Below are 16,470 nucleotides of genomic sequence, written 5' to 3'. Positions count from 1 at the left end.
GTGATACATTTCCTGACTGTTCTTAAGATAGGATATGTACGAATAGCCTCTACTACAAATCCCTTTAAGTTGCAAGTAAAATATTTTATATTCAATTGTTCTGGTATAATTGTTAGTTTCTATCGCTTTCAGATATGGAAAGAGTGTTAGCCAGACATGAAGAAAAACCACACGTCTTGAACCAAGCGCAGCTGTCAATCGAAATCTACCACGAGGTTCTAGAAAGTGAGGATGGTGACGTACCAGACGATTCAGGAGGACTGGGACCGAGTGCGAGCGACACCCAGAAAACTCAAGTGAGCCAGCAGTCTAAACCGAAAACACAGCAGCTACACATAGCTGTAGACCCGGATGTAATGGAATTCATCACCACCACAGCATTGCTTGATCAACTGAATAAGTCACTGGCTGCGAAGAAGAGTGAAATTACCTGGAAACCTAACAACAAGATGGCTGTAATGGTGTACCGGGGAGAGGGCGCAAATGATTCCTGGCAGTCAGAGTGCATTGATGAAGTACAAAGCTACCTCGGTAAATTTGCGAAGCGTGATGTTCAAGTCAATAAGAATTTCTGGGAAGCCGTGGTGGCTCAGTTATCCAGTGTTCGCGCCTGTTTGGGGGTAGACCCTCCGCTGGTCAAAACTATCGCTGATCCATTTGTTGCTAGAATTGTTTCACTGAGCAAAGATGTTAAAGATTACGAAGAGAAGTTAAAAGCTAAATTGGAAGAGATATACCGGGAGGAAACCAGAAAAACCTATCTGAAGAAGAAAGTTCCGAATGTTCCTGAAGAACGCTTAATTCTGTTGAAGAAGATCAAGTTTGCGGAGAAACTTCAACAAAAGAACAAGGAGCTTGAAATAAAGTTGGATACCGAAGGGGAAGAGATCTATTTCGAAGGTCCTCAGCCACAGTTTACTGAGGCAACTATGAAGTTCTACAAACAAATGTCAGACATGGTTGAAAAGAAATTGACTCTGTCCAATACCATCTTGAAAGTTTTAGGCTCGGACGAGGGGCTCCAGACTGAAGTCAAACGTGAGTTGGAAAGCAACAGCGTGGAGGCAGTGTTCGTCATCGACAAAGACGCCAGGATTATTGGCACGTCAGCTGCGCATGCGGACAAGGCCGCGAGTCACGTGAACAAGTTGATGTTGGAAGAGAAAGTTCAAGTGGATGACAAGAGTAAGCATTTGTTAAAAACACCAGAATGGCGGCAGTTGTGCGAAGAAATCAACAGCAAAACAACCATTTGTGTTCACAGGAACAACTGGAATGACACATACGTTGCTGGCTTCCGGGATGACGTCATCGAGGTGATGAAAAAGCTAAATACCTTCTTGGAAACAAACTGCATCAGGGAAGAACAGTTTATATGTCCTTCCCAAATTGTCAGAAGGTATCTGACAGAACTTCGTCAGCAAGATTTGCGCTCCATTGAAAATGAACTGAAAGGTTTTGAAGTGAAGATTAAGAAAGGAAAAGGAAACGACGATTTTGACATTTCTGGAAACAATGAAGGCTTGAAGTGGGTAAGGAAGAAGCTTGATGGTCTCATAAGAAACACTGAGTCAGATACGTTTGATGTGAAGCAACCAGGACTCCGGAAGTATTTTGGCAGCGGAAAAGGAGACCGTCTTGTGAAGTCGGTGGAAAAGGATCAAGACTGCGCGATTCAAGTACAGATAACTTTTCGCCAAAGACGAGATGACTTGCGCACCCAAGCAGCAGCGTCTTGTGAAAGTGATTCTGACGCTGACAACGTCGACGAAGAAGTCTTTAGTGACGAAGATGACAACGACGACGAGGTTACTGTTAGCGGGGCTGATGGGTCCGTCCTGGTTATGGCTCAAGGCCAGAAAATATCCTGGAGAACTGGAAACATTGAGACGGAAAAGGTGAGTTAAGGGCGAAATCGCTTACTTGCTTGTCATTAAAAGTCTTGACGCACGATGCGCTAGATTGCTGTCATTTCAAGCAATCTATCAATACTTGTCCCACAAAGTTTCACGATCTTAGAAAACAGCTAGTCGAGTTTTGCAGCATTTTATAAAACCCCTAATTTCTCAGCTAGCTCTCAACCCAGGGGGGGATAAAAACTAGGTCTGGGACCGAATAGCGATGCTCTCATAAATTGCAACGCGATCAATTCACGATCTAGTTAGTGGTTTTTGGATGATGATGCAGCAGGCTATCTTTTCCCTTGAAATGAAAGCTAAGGCAATCTCGACTACGATGCTGTGGGTTCAGTGATTGTAAAGGGGTGACAACTATCTTCACTGAAAATCTAAATGCACTGTTTTATCCCAAAATTTCGTCATCATCGTGTAGTTATAAAGAGGCAGAATTTTGTGAAGTCATGCTACTTTTTAGCGCTGAAATGCAAATGATTCCCTTGCAAAAATTTTACCGCGATCGCGCCGCGTTTTTGGCCGCCGCGATTCCGACTTCGCGGCGCGATTAGGCTTGGATTGCGCCGCGATTCGTGCCGCGATCGCGCCGCGTTTTTGGCGCCGCGATTCTCACTTCGCGGCGCGATGATGGGCCGGGAATCGCGCCGCGATTTGGCTTGGATCGTGCCGCGATCGCGCCTAAATCTTTAAATTTAAAAACAATTATCTTGGCGTTTTGCATATCGACAAAACAAACACACTGGCTCTGTATCAAAACAACATCATTTATTTACAGAAGCCTACAGAAAAAGACGGCCAGCTTTGCTGCCAAGCACATATATTTCGCAATAGTCACAAGCCGGAGAGCGTGAGCCTTTAGTTTACAAGCAAATAAGTGAACAGTTCTTCTGTAAAATGTCACGAAGGGAACAACACATACATAACGGCAACTAACCTTTTCCTCGTGCTCAAGCGAAGGAAGATGCAATGATGTGATCTACCAAACGAGCGAACTATCTCTTGGTCATGCATCTGCGAAGAAGCCGAACCGTCGAAGATGCGCTTTCCCCGAAGCTTTTTAAACAATACAACATTTAAGTCCCAAGCATCAACAGGTACAACTTCGCATTGAATGGTCCTTACCGTCAAAATGTTTTTTTGTAATTTTTTTTTAAAAATCACAGTTCAGCTGTAGTTCAGTCAACAATTCCGTGACGAATCCCACAAGATAGCGCTGTCGAAATTAATAAGCTGTTGCTCGAATTAACAAACAAATTCTAGCAGTTTCCACAGAGACGCTTTTCCCTAAAGTTAGGTCGCTTCTAAACTCATGTTATTAACAGAAGCAGCCAAAAAAGAACACATTTTTCCAGTCCTGATTGTGAAGAGAAAGCATTCCAACTTACTCAAAATAAAATTTCTTTTCTGCTCGGGATAACAATGGCGTGTACTATGTACCACGTGACCTAACTCAGCCAATCGTAACGCTCAGTTCACGACACCTTGCGGGAAAAGGCGTGAATAATTCGCTGTGTGTGGTCTTCTGGAAGGTTAATATAAAGCTCTTAAAAAGCTCATTCTGACAGCCTCTTCAGAGCCACAATTAAAATGCCATCTGGAGGATTTTTCAATGCGAAAAGCGCAATTGCAGCGAATTCCTGATTGTATTTGCATTTGAAAAAATGGCTGACAGAAATTTGTCATTTCCTTGAAGACAAGAAAAGAAAGAAACAAAGTGTTTGAAAAGCTCTAAAAAAACGGACTGTAAAGAAATAAAAATTCTTATCTTTTAATTTATCTTTACTCATTATCACGCGCCGCTTTGTCGCGCCAGTTCGTCTAGACTAAAACTAAATAAAACTTTTCTCGTAGGAATGACGTCCTCACGGCTCACCGTAGCGTATTAAAATGTTTTTCGACATTCTAAATCAAACTAGTTTTATTACTACTTTGATTAGTACCTTAAGTTTATTTCATCAATATAAGTCATGATTTGCGTTCCGACCACAGCATGATTCGTGAGAATTTCAATTGACTTTCTCCCGGTGAGAAGTGAGTTCTCGCCGGGAACACTTCCCGAGATTTATTCCAGCCTCCCAAATCGCCGTGCGGTAGTAATCAATAGGCTTTTGTACATTATGCTTTTGTTTTTCCACTAAAATGCTCCACCTTTATGCTCCATTTTTCCCACTAAAATGCTCGGTCTCCCCCAAAAAAGTAACTAAAATGCTCGGATAATGCTCATTATTCCACCGGTTTTTCAAAATTAAATTTCAAAGTTTTTAACATGGTGTTAACTGTTAGCACTTACAAAAACGTAGAATTGTTGTTAGAAACAACAACAACGTATACAAGTTCATAAATGCAGCCAAAAATTATAATCCTCGAAATCATCTACAAGGCTAAGTACAGAAAGTAGTTGACTATCTCGAGAAAGTTATTTGTAGTTGAATTTTGAGTTCTAGTCTTCATTTTCTCTGAAAAAATTAATTTCTTTTTTATTTTCTCGGAAAAAAAATCAATTTTCCGGGAAAATGCCACTAAAATGCTTGAATAATGCTCAATGCTTTTGCCTTAGGGCCTGTTTATATGGAGGAGAGTTGTCCCTGGTAGGAGGGCTACCCTCTCCCCCGAGCTATCTTTTGCCGAGCGTTTATATGAAAAAGTTGTCCCTGTTGACCGAGCCAAAACTTGGCCCTCTCGGTTCAAAAGACTGGCGAGAGTTGTTTTGAAACGTCTATTATGTCTGCCTTTTTTAAATAAGGAACGCTGAAACATCGACCACGACCATTTTTTGGACAAATAAACCGCCGACTTCGATTTCAATGTATCTGCAATTTTGTTTTGGTGGACTGCAGCGTTTGCGCATGCTCTGTATGTGTCAACTTGTCCCTGGTAGGCGAGGCGAAAATAACCAAACTGTTTATATGGAAAAAAGTTGGTTCGCTCCCCAGGGTCACCCTACCTTCAAAGCGAGTGACCCTCCACCCAGGGTCACCCTGCCCCCCGAGCCAACTTTGCAATTTCTCATATAAACAGTTCGCAGCTATTTATAAAGAAACGTATGAAAAGCTCTCTCGCCCGGGGTGGCTCGGTATGGAGGGTAACCCTCCTACCAGGGACAACTCTCCTCCATATAAACAGGCCCTTACTAAAATGCTCGAAAAAATGCTAGCATAATGTACAAAAGCCTAGTAATCAATCGCGCTGCGATCGCGCTCATCGTGCCGCGATCGCGCTCACTTACAATCGCGTCGCGATGGCAACAAATCGCGGCGTGATCACGACAGTCGCGGCGCGATCGCGGTAAAATTTTTACAAGGGTTGTACCAAGATTTTCAACCCTCGTGGGGGTCACATGTGTTGTAAAACAAAGAACGACCAAGTCAACAAACCACCTCGAAACAATAGAGCAAGAACAATAGCTCTGACCGGCATGCACGGGAAAATTCGATCGCCACGTTTTCATTACCATTTCCGTGATGGTTTTATTTCATAACAAACACCTCATGTTGACAACAAGAACCTTTCCGGAGACATTTTCGCTGCTTTAAAGACACAACTTAGAAAACTTCTTTTACTACTATAAAAAAACCGACGTCTCCCAATGGCGCCATGTTGTTGTTATTGTTTTGGCAAGTTCAGAATGAGAAGAGCTGCTCATGCGGCTTAGAAACATCCGCTGACTACCACCCCGATAATTGCTTTGCAAGTTGTGAGAGCATCGCTCAGATTCTCAGGTAAACGAGTGTTTTTACTTTTTAAATGTTCCGCATTCGAACCAAAGTGCTTTGACAAATGGCGTCGACAAGTCAACATATCGGTATTTCCAAACACGTAAAACGTTTAGTATTTTTGTTTTTAAAATTTTCCTTGTTTATCATCTTTACATTTACAACTTCAGTGGTATCTGTTAAAGTGTTCGCAAAGTGAGGGTGGTCGTATTTCATGCTCAAATGTTGCAGGAGTTTTTACAAGAGCACCAGAGACAACCAATGCAAGTAATGCAAGATGTGGACGAAGAAGAAAGTGACTCCTCCTCAGACGAAACAGACGCTAGGGCGCCAAGGCAAAGACAACGCGCAAGTCACGAGCATTCCGTAAGCATTTGCATCATTGGCAAGAACAAGGCAAGTGTGGACAAAGCCGTGGAAACTTTGAAGAAAGGTTTCATTGAAGCTTGTACGACAGAGAAAGTCGAAAGTGACGTCATTAGTCAACTTTCTCACAAGCAGATTAACAGTCTGAGAAGAAAAGCCCAAGACCGTGACGTCAAACTTGAAGTCGAGGCTGCTGTTGATCGCATTGTCGTACGGGGTCAACCGACTGAAGTGTACAGCATGGTCGGGGAGATCTGGAAAGAGATTAGCGAGCGTACAAAGAAGAAACAAGAGGAAGAACAGGCACTGCTGGTGTCAAACAACATAGAATGGAGTTATGAAATAAACGGCACTAAAATGGTGTTCGGTCCGAAGGCAAATGCGAAGATTGAGATGGCGCACAGCAAAGATGAGCCGACAGTGCAAGTGTCTTTTCGTGCAGATCAGTTTGTCATCGATTTGAAGACAAAAACAGGCCGTGGACAAAGGTTTGGTGAACAAATAACGCTAGGCAGGAAGGTGAAGGGTGCTGAGGAAGGTTAGTGGCAGTCCATCACTGGTAATAATATTGTTTTATGTGGTATCAGTTAGGTTAGATATGCATAAACGAAAGCACAGAAACACTACTTACGATAGCCCATCTCCGCAGTACAAAGTTGCAATGTCAGTGACCCCTGTTTGTTTAAAGCAATGAAAAGGTTCACCAAATGCCAAGTTTGAATTGAACTCATCTGATCTGAACGGTCGAAAAATAATGAGTTGAAAATAATAGTAATCCATACCCACTATTTAGATGGAATTATGTATTTACTCTTATGTTCTTTAAAACCTCATGTCAGTGACAGAGAACCTGGAAACCGGTATAAAGTGCCCGAAGTGTCCCTAAAGGTGGATTTCCACTGACGCGTAAATTTTTACGTGCGTGAAAAAATTAGAGACAATGTATGAACGACTTGCGTACACGTTTACGCAAGTCGTTCATACAATCAATTTCTTCACGCACGTAAAAAATTACGCGTCACTGGAAATCCACCTTAAGAGTCCTCTTCCCTCAAACTCGTCTTAAAATGTCCCCAGGTAGTAGACCGGCATTAGCCTACGTGTAGCTGTACTCACCCTGCTGGACCACTTCCGGCCAGAAGTGGATGTATCTCAGTATGATCTTTTAAATGAAAGAAAACTAGAATGGAAGGTCTTCACTCTAGAGCTGTTACCATGTTAATTCCAGGTAAACAGAGTAGACATTTCTGTCTCCAGGAATCGCTCTTCCTAAACACTGGACGCCAATGCCACGCCCTGACATGACAGTACACTTGGTACCTCTATCCCAGACTTCCTCTGAGTACCAGGATGTCGTGCGCAAGTTTCAAGCTACTGGTGGTGGAGTGAATATTGTGAAAATTGAGCGAGTTCAGAATCCTCATCTTTACCAGTCGTACATGGTAAGAAAACAGAAGATGGATAACGATATTGGAGGAAATAGTGAACGTCAGTTGTTCTATGGGACAGATGTCAAAAATATCACCTGCATCAACAGACAGGGATTCAACAGAAGCTATTGTGGAGCCCAGGGTGAGGACAATAGTGTTTTCCTTGTCGTTAACGAAAACATCAATACTCGTTGGCTGCCGTGGCCACGAAATCGTGGGCGCGTGGAACGTTTGGGCCTCATTTTTCCAAAATCCAAAAAAAGACCTAAAACAGATCTGTGGAAAGGTATCAGTAATGATCTGTTTTCCGTGCATGTCGCTGGTTGTAAGGTTTTACTATAGCTATGGGCGCGGAATGGTTGCAACCTTATACACCCCCCTCCCCACTTGTTCTTGATTTGCCTTTCTTGTTTCCGTCTTGTTTGATTTGTTAAGACCTGCTTTGTGCTTAAAAAACGGTCATGCATGTGTTGTGTTCCTTTTCAGGAGTTGCTTATGGCCGTGGTGTGTATTTTGCCACAGATGCCTCTTTCTTTGTGAGATACTCAGGGGGAGGAAGTGGGGGTCGTCACATGTACCTTGTCCGAGTCCTGGTCGGCCAGTATTGTGTAGGCAACTCATCATTTATCGTACCACCTCCGAAACATCCTTCCAGGCCAGAGATATTATACGAATCAGTGGTTGATAATCCAGGGAATCCATCAATCTTTGTTGTATTTCTCGATAATCAGTGCTATCCTGAGTATCTTATAACTATGCAATAGACGAAATCATTCTTTTTTGACAGTAGGATTTTTAGTGTGCAATTGAGCCAGTAAAGCAAAGAGCACTGAGTGGAATGTACTGAATATATAGTCTTTATTTTATGTAGCACTTCCCAAGGTACGGTTTTCATCAGGTCTCAAAAAGGTTTCTCGTGTTACCAGTGGTTGTGAAACTATTATATTCTGATCAAAATACTGGGGCCGTGGGCCTTTTCAGGGGAAGTTAAATATCCCTCATCTGCATATAAGTTGATATGAAATATCGAGAAAATGTAAGGTAATATAGGACACTCGATGGATTTCGAGTGGGTAGGTGTGATATGTAATTTTCTTTTTCAAGGTGTAATAGAAGCTAATACAGTCGAAGCTCTCTTAACGGACAGCTATACTTACGGCCACCTTGTTTGAAACCCTGCATGTTTTAACTCCCATACAAACTCTGTATTTTTACATTCTCGTAAGCAGACATTCCCGTAAGCGGCCGCGGACACTTGCAGAGATAATGATTTAGACTTTTTCTTTGTTTTTAAGCTTCCGTAAGCGGACACCCCCCAACGAAAATTCCTACTAACAACCTCTGTATCTTGTTTTTATCAATCAACTTCACATCGCCGTTCGTCACAATGATTTTACAGTAATTACACTGAGCGTCATCCACGTCCGTCCAGTTATTGTAAGCTGGGCAAGCTCCCGTAAGCGGCCATATATCCCCAACACCTCTAGTGGCCGCTTACGAGAATGGTTCTCGTAAGCGGCCAGCTCCAGCATTTACGGACACTGTTCTCGCGTCCCGAGGGTGTCCGCTTACGAGAGCTTCGACTGCGAGTTTAGGTGTATAATGTACCGTATTTTCTCAATCAAACGGCCCGGCGTTTATTTCAAACTTTGAACTTGGCCAGCTGGGGAAACCGGCGTTTATTTGACTCATGACAGTCATATATCTTGCCATAACAATTACATTTTTTTCATGAAAAAAAAAAATGCTTGTGGTGGTTCTAGTTTACAACTCCACGTCACCTTAAAAACTCGGCGTTAATTAGAGATCTGGCGTAAAATCGAGAAAATACGGTAATTTACCGAATTTGGAAGAACCGGATCAAAATGCAGGGTCTAATTAGCTATAAAATTTATAAATGGACAAGAAAAAAATTTCTGTTAAATTAGCGTGCTTTTTCTCGTTAATAAAATTACAGCCTAGCAAGCGACTCAATCAAGTTTGCGAGTACATTTTGTTAAAAATGGATCCAGTGCCTTCGGTGAGGCAATTGCTTCATGACTTGACGGCCTAAATGCTGACGAACTGAGCCTCAGTTTGGACTCATCTCACAAGTCATTCCAGGAGGGATTTGACTTTTAACCATCCATCACCCTGACAAGCTTATCTTCATGTCCTCTCAATAAGCCTGAAGTCGCCATTGCAGTGACAGCTGCGTTAGCTGGTAGCATTTCGATTTTATATGTCACAAAAGGGATAAGTATTAAAAATAAACATTCACTTTTATTAATTACTTCCTCAAAAGAGTGGACTTTGCTTATGGCTGTTGTTGACCTAGCACAGAACCCGAAAGGGAACATAAGCACGTTCCTGTACAGGGCACCCAGGTCTGAAAAATAATGTAGAAAAAAATGGAAACATCCTAAAAAGATGAAAGAGTGTTGCATTTTGTTAGCAAAAATATGTGAAAACCTGTCAGATGGGCCTGAAGGGGTAAAATGGGAACTGGGATTTAGACAAATTTTCAAATAGGGTAATGGAATTTGGGTCACTGCGACTGGGAATCACAAGCAAATAAACGATACAACGGGAACTGGGATTTGGAAAATCGGGAAAACGATATGCCGGGAAATGGGATTTGGGCTGGGAAATGGAATTTTATACCCCACCTCTCTTCAAGACCCTCCTGTCATAGAACCGATCCAGTACAAACAGTCATTAAATAAAACTATCCCAGGGAATGATAATATTTTGTCTGCATGCTGTCTATAAGAAAAAATCTAAACAAATAGAATCCACTTTACTAGACTTACTTAACCCTGAAATAAGGTTTGAAATGACATTTCCCATAAAATCTGTCAAGGTCTATGAATTTTTCGAAATTCTTTTTTCGAAAATTTAATTTTTAGTGACATTTACGTGGGTTTTTCGACGGGGGAGGAACCCTGGTGTTTTGGTGCTATTGTGGTCCTGCTCTATATTGTCTATTATTTGTTCCCGCAGACAACAGCGCCGTTTTGCAAACCAAAAACGCGATTACAGGTTAAAAAGTGCCGGTTCCAGGGGAGGGGGCCGAGGGGCCCAGGCCCCCACCTTATTTTTTGAACAAATAGAGTCCCGTATGACCGAGAAAAATTATTTTCGAGAGCGCCCCCTCCCCATATTCCAGGGTCTGGAAGATCGTCCCCCCCTCTGGCACCCAGGGTATGTCTTTTTATTAAAAACTAGCAATGGTATATTGTATCATTTTCTTCTAGATTTATTTGTTTTCAACCGTTTGGAGCGTGAAAAAGTTACATTTACATCGTCTAGAACTTTCAACCTCTTCAGGGTTCTCTTCAGGACATGATAACATGATTGTAGTTCCTGCGTTTTGATTGGTTGACAGCCAATGGTATATGAGCTCATATACCATTGGCTACAAAGAAATATGGTAGCCGATACGCGTCAACGAAAACAACTTGGGAGCTCAATATTGCAATTCTTTAGGCGTTTTTAATAAAACAATTATTCCACTCGTGCTTGTTGGATATGAGATAGTTATAGCTAACTCGGCGCTAGGCGCCTCGTTGGCTATCTACCATCTCATATCCAACGCGCGCTCGTAGAATAATTGTTAAATACACGTAACACAGAAATTCAATTTTATGAATACAGTATATGTGACACTGAAATCCCAGAAATTTCAATACAAACTCTGTATATTGCGACACGTTTCCCCCATTTTCAAAATGGTGCATTTTACCGCGAAAAGTGTCAACCGCTCGCGGAGGATGACACGCACAGTTTGGCCGCGCAAAGTTTGGAGCGAGTAACGGTCATCCGTGACATGACGTCTTGTCACGTGGTACCAGAAAGACTTCCTTGATTGCCTCCTTCGATTTGCTGATCAGTATAATTTTTTCATTATTCCTTCGATCGATTAATGCAAGGTAAGTGAACCTATTCTACAGCTGGGTTCTGCTTAGTATTAAACAGTGAGTTTTCGCGCTTGTTTCGTAGCATGTGGGTCTTACAAAACAATGTCAACAAGGGCTTGCGTGATTCGGGAATCCGAGGCCAAAAATCAACATGCATGAGCACAAAACAAAAACGTGGGATAACGACATACGGAAAGAAAACATCAGTTTATACTTTCTTATGTACTTTTAGGTTCTCCTCAGATTGCTTACGTGTAATGCTCCTCGGCTGTATGTTGCCATGTTTTGTCGCTCGATATGCGCTCGCGTGACATTTAAGCCGGGATTTAAGTAATCGGTAGCATGCATATGAATATAATGATTATGCAAGCAGTTGTTTAGTTCATTTCCAAATATAATGTTCAAACATTGTGATGTGGAATTTTTCGTTCGCCTTTTGCTTTGTTTGACTGCCGAACTGAACGTTCATTTTGATAACCCGAACGTTCATTTAGATAACTACTTGAAAGTATCTAATTCTCTTTTTAAAATTTTTAATCATTTTATGAATTTTAATTTCAATTAACAATAATAATAATATAATTATAACAATAATATAATTATTGTTATATAAACATGCAGCAAAATTAAATAGTTTTATTACTGATAATGTATGCTATTGTAGGTGAAATAGTTAGTGTACTTGTTGCAGGTTTTGACATTATGCTTTGTAGCTTGACGGTTTATTCAGATCGCCCATAGCAATCCTTACGTCTTAAAATGAGCTTAATTTTTAGCACGATTGTAGCTTCGTTAATTTCACTTCCGGCCCGAAATTAATCATCGGTCTGAAGCTGCATATAAAATATTATAAAGCTTACAATGTAATTAGCAAATAACAGGAGTTGTTGCACTTGTAGATCATACTCCCGTTACAATTTATAGAATTGGGTAATTGATTACTCCTGGGGTATCTAATCGAAAAAAAATCGAACCAAAATTCAATCGAACACCAATCATTCAGTTCGATTGGGTTAAAAAATTAAACAATCAAATTGGTTAATTTTTGACGCTGAGTATTTTGACTGTAAGTCCAATTGTCGATCGTTCAGTAATTCCACATTCGTTTGTGTTTGATAACCAAATTTTTGATTTATTGTGAGTTAAATTGGATTATGTTTGATTACTGAACCCAATCGGATGATTGGTGTTCCCTTTGGGTTCGATTATTAAATGTTCAATTAGATCATACCCTGGGAATTCAGTACTAATGATACTTTTTAATTTTTAATCATTTTCTTGTATTTTAATTTCAATTTAATATACATTCAGCAATAACAATAATTATTGTTATATAAACATTACTGATAATGTATGCTTCATATTGTAGGTGAACTTTACCTGGTGAAGCTTTTGGCATCATGCTTGGTGGAGGACAACAGGCCGTGCTGGGTTTAGAGAACATAGAATGGAGCTATGAGAGATATGGGGCTAAAATAATTTGTGATCAGGAAACAAGCATAAAGATTGAGTTGGCATACAACAAAGATGAACCCACAGTATGTGTAAGCTTACATGAAGAAGTGTTTGTCATCGATGTGATGACAAAAACTGGTCGTGGACAGCAGACTGGTGAACTTATCACTCTCAGCAGGAAGTGGCTGGGATCCTCTACTGATAATCCCACAGGTTAATGATTAGTAATATTTATACTTGGTAAATGGTTTGAACTGGTAATAAGGTCGGTGTTGGATCCACATTAATTTTGCATACAGGTTAATAATAACTTGGGTCCAGGTAAAAATTATTTTTGCTAAAAAGGTGTGTCAGCCTGGTCAAGTCCCTTACCTGAGAATCCACCAGTGGTATGGTTGTGGAAAAAGTGACCAATTTTTTTCAAGTTTGTTGTTCATAAACTCCGTCTTCCCAAGTCATAAAATTAATAACAGCATCCTTGTTTATTTTCAGTTTCTTATTCTTTGGTACTTAGAAAAATATTATATTGACATTAATTTCCTTCAATTTGAAATTATTTTTGGTACATCAAAAAAATGCATGCTTTAAATATTAAATGGGACGTACAACACAGCATTAGAGTGCAGATGTTTCAAAACTGCGATATACTTGTAGGTAAATTAAAGGTTTAAAGTCAGATGGAGGACATGGCCACACCCCCATCCATAGTGGCAAAATTTTTTAACTCATCGTGAAATCAAAATACTGTATTAAATTAAATATGGTGATCTTCTCTCTGTTAAACATGTAAACTATGATAAACACTGGTTATTGTGAAAATGATATAATTATACTTGTTATTAATAAATTATAGTTTAATTACTACTGTTTACCTCTACATGTAGGAATTATTTTCCCTGAGACTTGGGAGCTGATGCCACACCCCAACACAACTGTACACACAGTGCAACTCTCCCCAGGCTCCTCTGAGTATCATGATGTCATGAGCAAGGTGCAAGCTACTACAAGTACAATGAATGTCCAGAAAATTGAACGTATACAAAATCCTCATCTTTATCAGACTTATATGTTGAAAAAACAGAAAATGGATCAAGACAATGGAGGAGTCAACAGCGAACGACAACTCTTCCATGGAACCAGAGGTGAAAATATCAGCCGTATCAATGCACAAGGATTCAACCGGAGCTTCTGTAGAGCCCATGGTAAGTTGCTATGCGAAAGAAGGGAGGGGGTGGATGAATATTGGCTTTATCTTACATGTATACACCATTAGTACAAGGTCATTAAAATACTGATAACAACTGCTATTTAAAGTCAATTTGAATTGGCAATAAATGCCCTTGGGATGAATAAATGATAGGTAACTAACTGTATAAACACATGCTTTCTTTTGTGCACTGTACTGTAGTCCGCGATACATATCGAGCGGTTGGCACCTGCCCACCCTTGCTGTTAGGAAAGCAGTTTACAATTTTGATTTAAGGTGGCTTAATACAGTTTTGAGGGGGTAAGTGAGCCCAACTTTAAACACTCTTTAAAATTACTCAGGAATGTTCTTTCTTTCTCTCATTACTGTTTCTTAAAGCATATAGCCATCATATGCGACATTTGACCAATAAAAATGCTTATAAGCAAACCATTAAGAGCCAAAATGAATGGCCGAGTGCTTAGGAGGGGACTAGGCACTAGTTGTTTTAACAGCGGTTTTCTCAAAATCTACCCGTATGACCCCACCTCAAAATTTCAGAAATTACAAATTGGCTTTGATAAACATTCATGCAGGATAAAATAAAAATCTGTAAGACAGATTTTTCGCAAAATGGGAAAATGTGATATTTTGCCCCTTTAAAAAATAGCTCAAATTCTGTCTTACAGATTTTTATTTTATTTTGCATGAATGTTTAATCAAAGCCAATTTGTAATTTCTGAAATTTTGAGGTGGGGTCATACGGGTAGATTTTGAGAAAAACGCTGTTAAAGCAAGTAGTGCCCAGTCCTTTCCTAAGCACTCGGCCATTCATTTTGGCTCTTTAATGATTGCCTATTAACATTTTATTGGTCAAATGTCTCATATGGTGGCTATTTGCTTTAAGAAACAGTAATTAAGAAAGAAAAAAACATTCCTAAATTTTTTTTTAAAGAGAGTTAAAAGTTGGGCTCACTTACCCCCCTCAAAACTGTATTAAGCCACCTTAAGCTTACTTTCCTTTAATAACTTTGGCGTTTTCAATCACCCCCCCCCCTTGGAATTTCCAGTGACCTTCCTTGGGGTGGGTATGGACATTTCCTGGACCAGGACAATAAACACCCCCCCCCTTACCTGAACATAAACCATGTCACCTAAATTACGTTTGTTCTTCATGGTAGCTCTCCATAGATTTCACCATAGTATTATAAATTTGATGATAAATTTCATGATCTGCTGTACTCTTAAAATGCCACAGAGCTATTTTTGAAGTTTTTGCTTTTTTGTGGATTAATTTTCAGGAGGGGCCCTTGGACACGGTGTGTATTTTGCCAGAGATGCTTCATACTCAGTTCAGTACGCAATTCCAATGGGAGGAGGTGGGGATCGCTACATGTACCTTGCCCGGGTCCTGGTTGGGCAGTATTGCAGAGGACACTTTTCTATGATCGTTCCCCCACCTAAAGACCCCACCCAGCCCGAGGTTCTCTATGATTCTGTTGTAAATCAGACAGAAAACCCTAATGTCTTTGTTGTTTTCTTTGACAATCAGTGTTACCCAGAATACCTTATCACCTTTCGGTGATACTCTTGGTCGACGAAATACAAAAGCCTCTAGGGTATATTGAAAGGGAGGCACGCTGTTTTGCAGGAATCAGTGTGCAAGTTATGAGAGGCGAGTACAGGTCATGCGAGACGAGCGTGGGCACGCAAGATGTGCACTAGCCACATGCTGGCTAGTCTCCTTTGCAGCCATTATTTTTAGGTCAAGTCTCCAAATTAACAATTATTCTACGAGCGCACATTCAGGATATGAGGTGGTAGATAGCCAACGAGGCGTGTAGCACTGAGTTGGCTATAACTACCTTATCTCATATCCAACAAGCGTGAGTGGAATAATTGTTTTACTAAAAACGTCCAAAGAGTTGCAATATTTGAGCTCCCCTGCTGTTTCCGTTGATGCATATTAGCTACCATATTTGTGCACGTGGTCAATGCTAACCAATCAAAATGCAGGAATTGCAATATACCATTGCTAGTTTTAAATAAGGTTTCATATCATATCAGTATAATTTCACTGAGAGGTAATTATAAGAATTGTGGCATTCTGATTGGTCAAGAAACTCGGCAATATGGTTCGGGTTTAAGCAGTTGGTGGGGGAGGGAGCATTGCAGGACACAATCACAATAAAGTTATAATTCACAATTTTATTTTAAACAGTCAACCCCTCATTGGGGACGGCTCTATAATAAAGACATCTCTCTATTGTTGGCAGTTCACCTGATCTGCCGGAAAGAGAAAAAAAAATCATATAAAATCTACCTCTAATAAGGATGTAATAATAATTTGAAAATTTAGGGTGGCCCTGAAACCACTTCCAGAAAATGTTATAACTTTGCAAAAAGATTCATCTTAACATGCTGATCATTAATCAATCATAACTGTTTTGAGTTATAACCACTTAAAGCTAAAATTAAGGGTGTTTTAACAGGTAATACTGTTGTTAT

The 16,470-nt window shown here is 40.4% G+C and overlaps 2 protein-coding genes across 2 annotated transcripts; both read left to right on the top strand.

The window, feature by feature from the left end:
* Nucleotides 1-134: 134 nt before the first annotated feature.
* On the top strand, nucleotides 135-8,351 carry LOC144665083 (uncharacterized). Its single transcript, XM_078526258.1, has 4 exons — nucleotides 135-1,898; nucleotides 5,858-6,530; nucleotides 7,250-7,564; nucleotides 7,909-8,351. The coding sequence occupies exons 1-4, from the start codon at nucleotides 135-137 to the stop codon at nucleotides 8,184-8,186; spliced, it is 3,030 nt and encodes a 1,009-aa protein (XP_078382384.1). The 3' UTR covers nucleotides 8,187-8,351.
* A 2,934-nt stretch (nucleotides 8,352-11,285) lies between these two features.
* On the top strand, nucleotides 11,286-15,731 carry LOC144664788 (protein mono-ADP-ribosyltransferase PARP15-like). The gene is made up of 4 exons (XM_078526003.1): nucleotides 11,286-11,333; nucleotides 12,691-12,989; nucleotides 13,661-13,978; nucleotides 15,264-15,731. The coding sequence occupies exons 2-4, from the start codon at nucleotides 12,722-12,724 to the stop codon at nucleotides 15,545-15,547; spliced, it is 870 nt and encodes a 289-aa protein (XP_078382129.1). The 5' UTR covers nucleotides 11,286-11,333; nucleotides 12,691-12,721; the 3' UTR covers nucleotides 15,548-15,731.
* Nucleotides 15,732-16,470: the final 739 nt, after the last annotated feature.

Source organism: Oculina patagonica, chromosome 9 (genome assembly GCF_052425735.1).
Source record: "Oculina patagonica isolate OP01 chromosome 9, crgOcupat, whole genome shotgun sequence".
Taxonomy (NCBI): Eukaryota; Metazoa; Cnidaria; class Anthozoa; order Scleractinia; family Oculinidae; genus Oculina; species Oculina patagonica.
The sequence above is the reverse complement of the archived record's forward strand: the minus strand, read 5'-3'. Positions and strand labels throughout refer to the sequence as shown.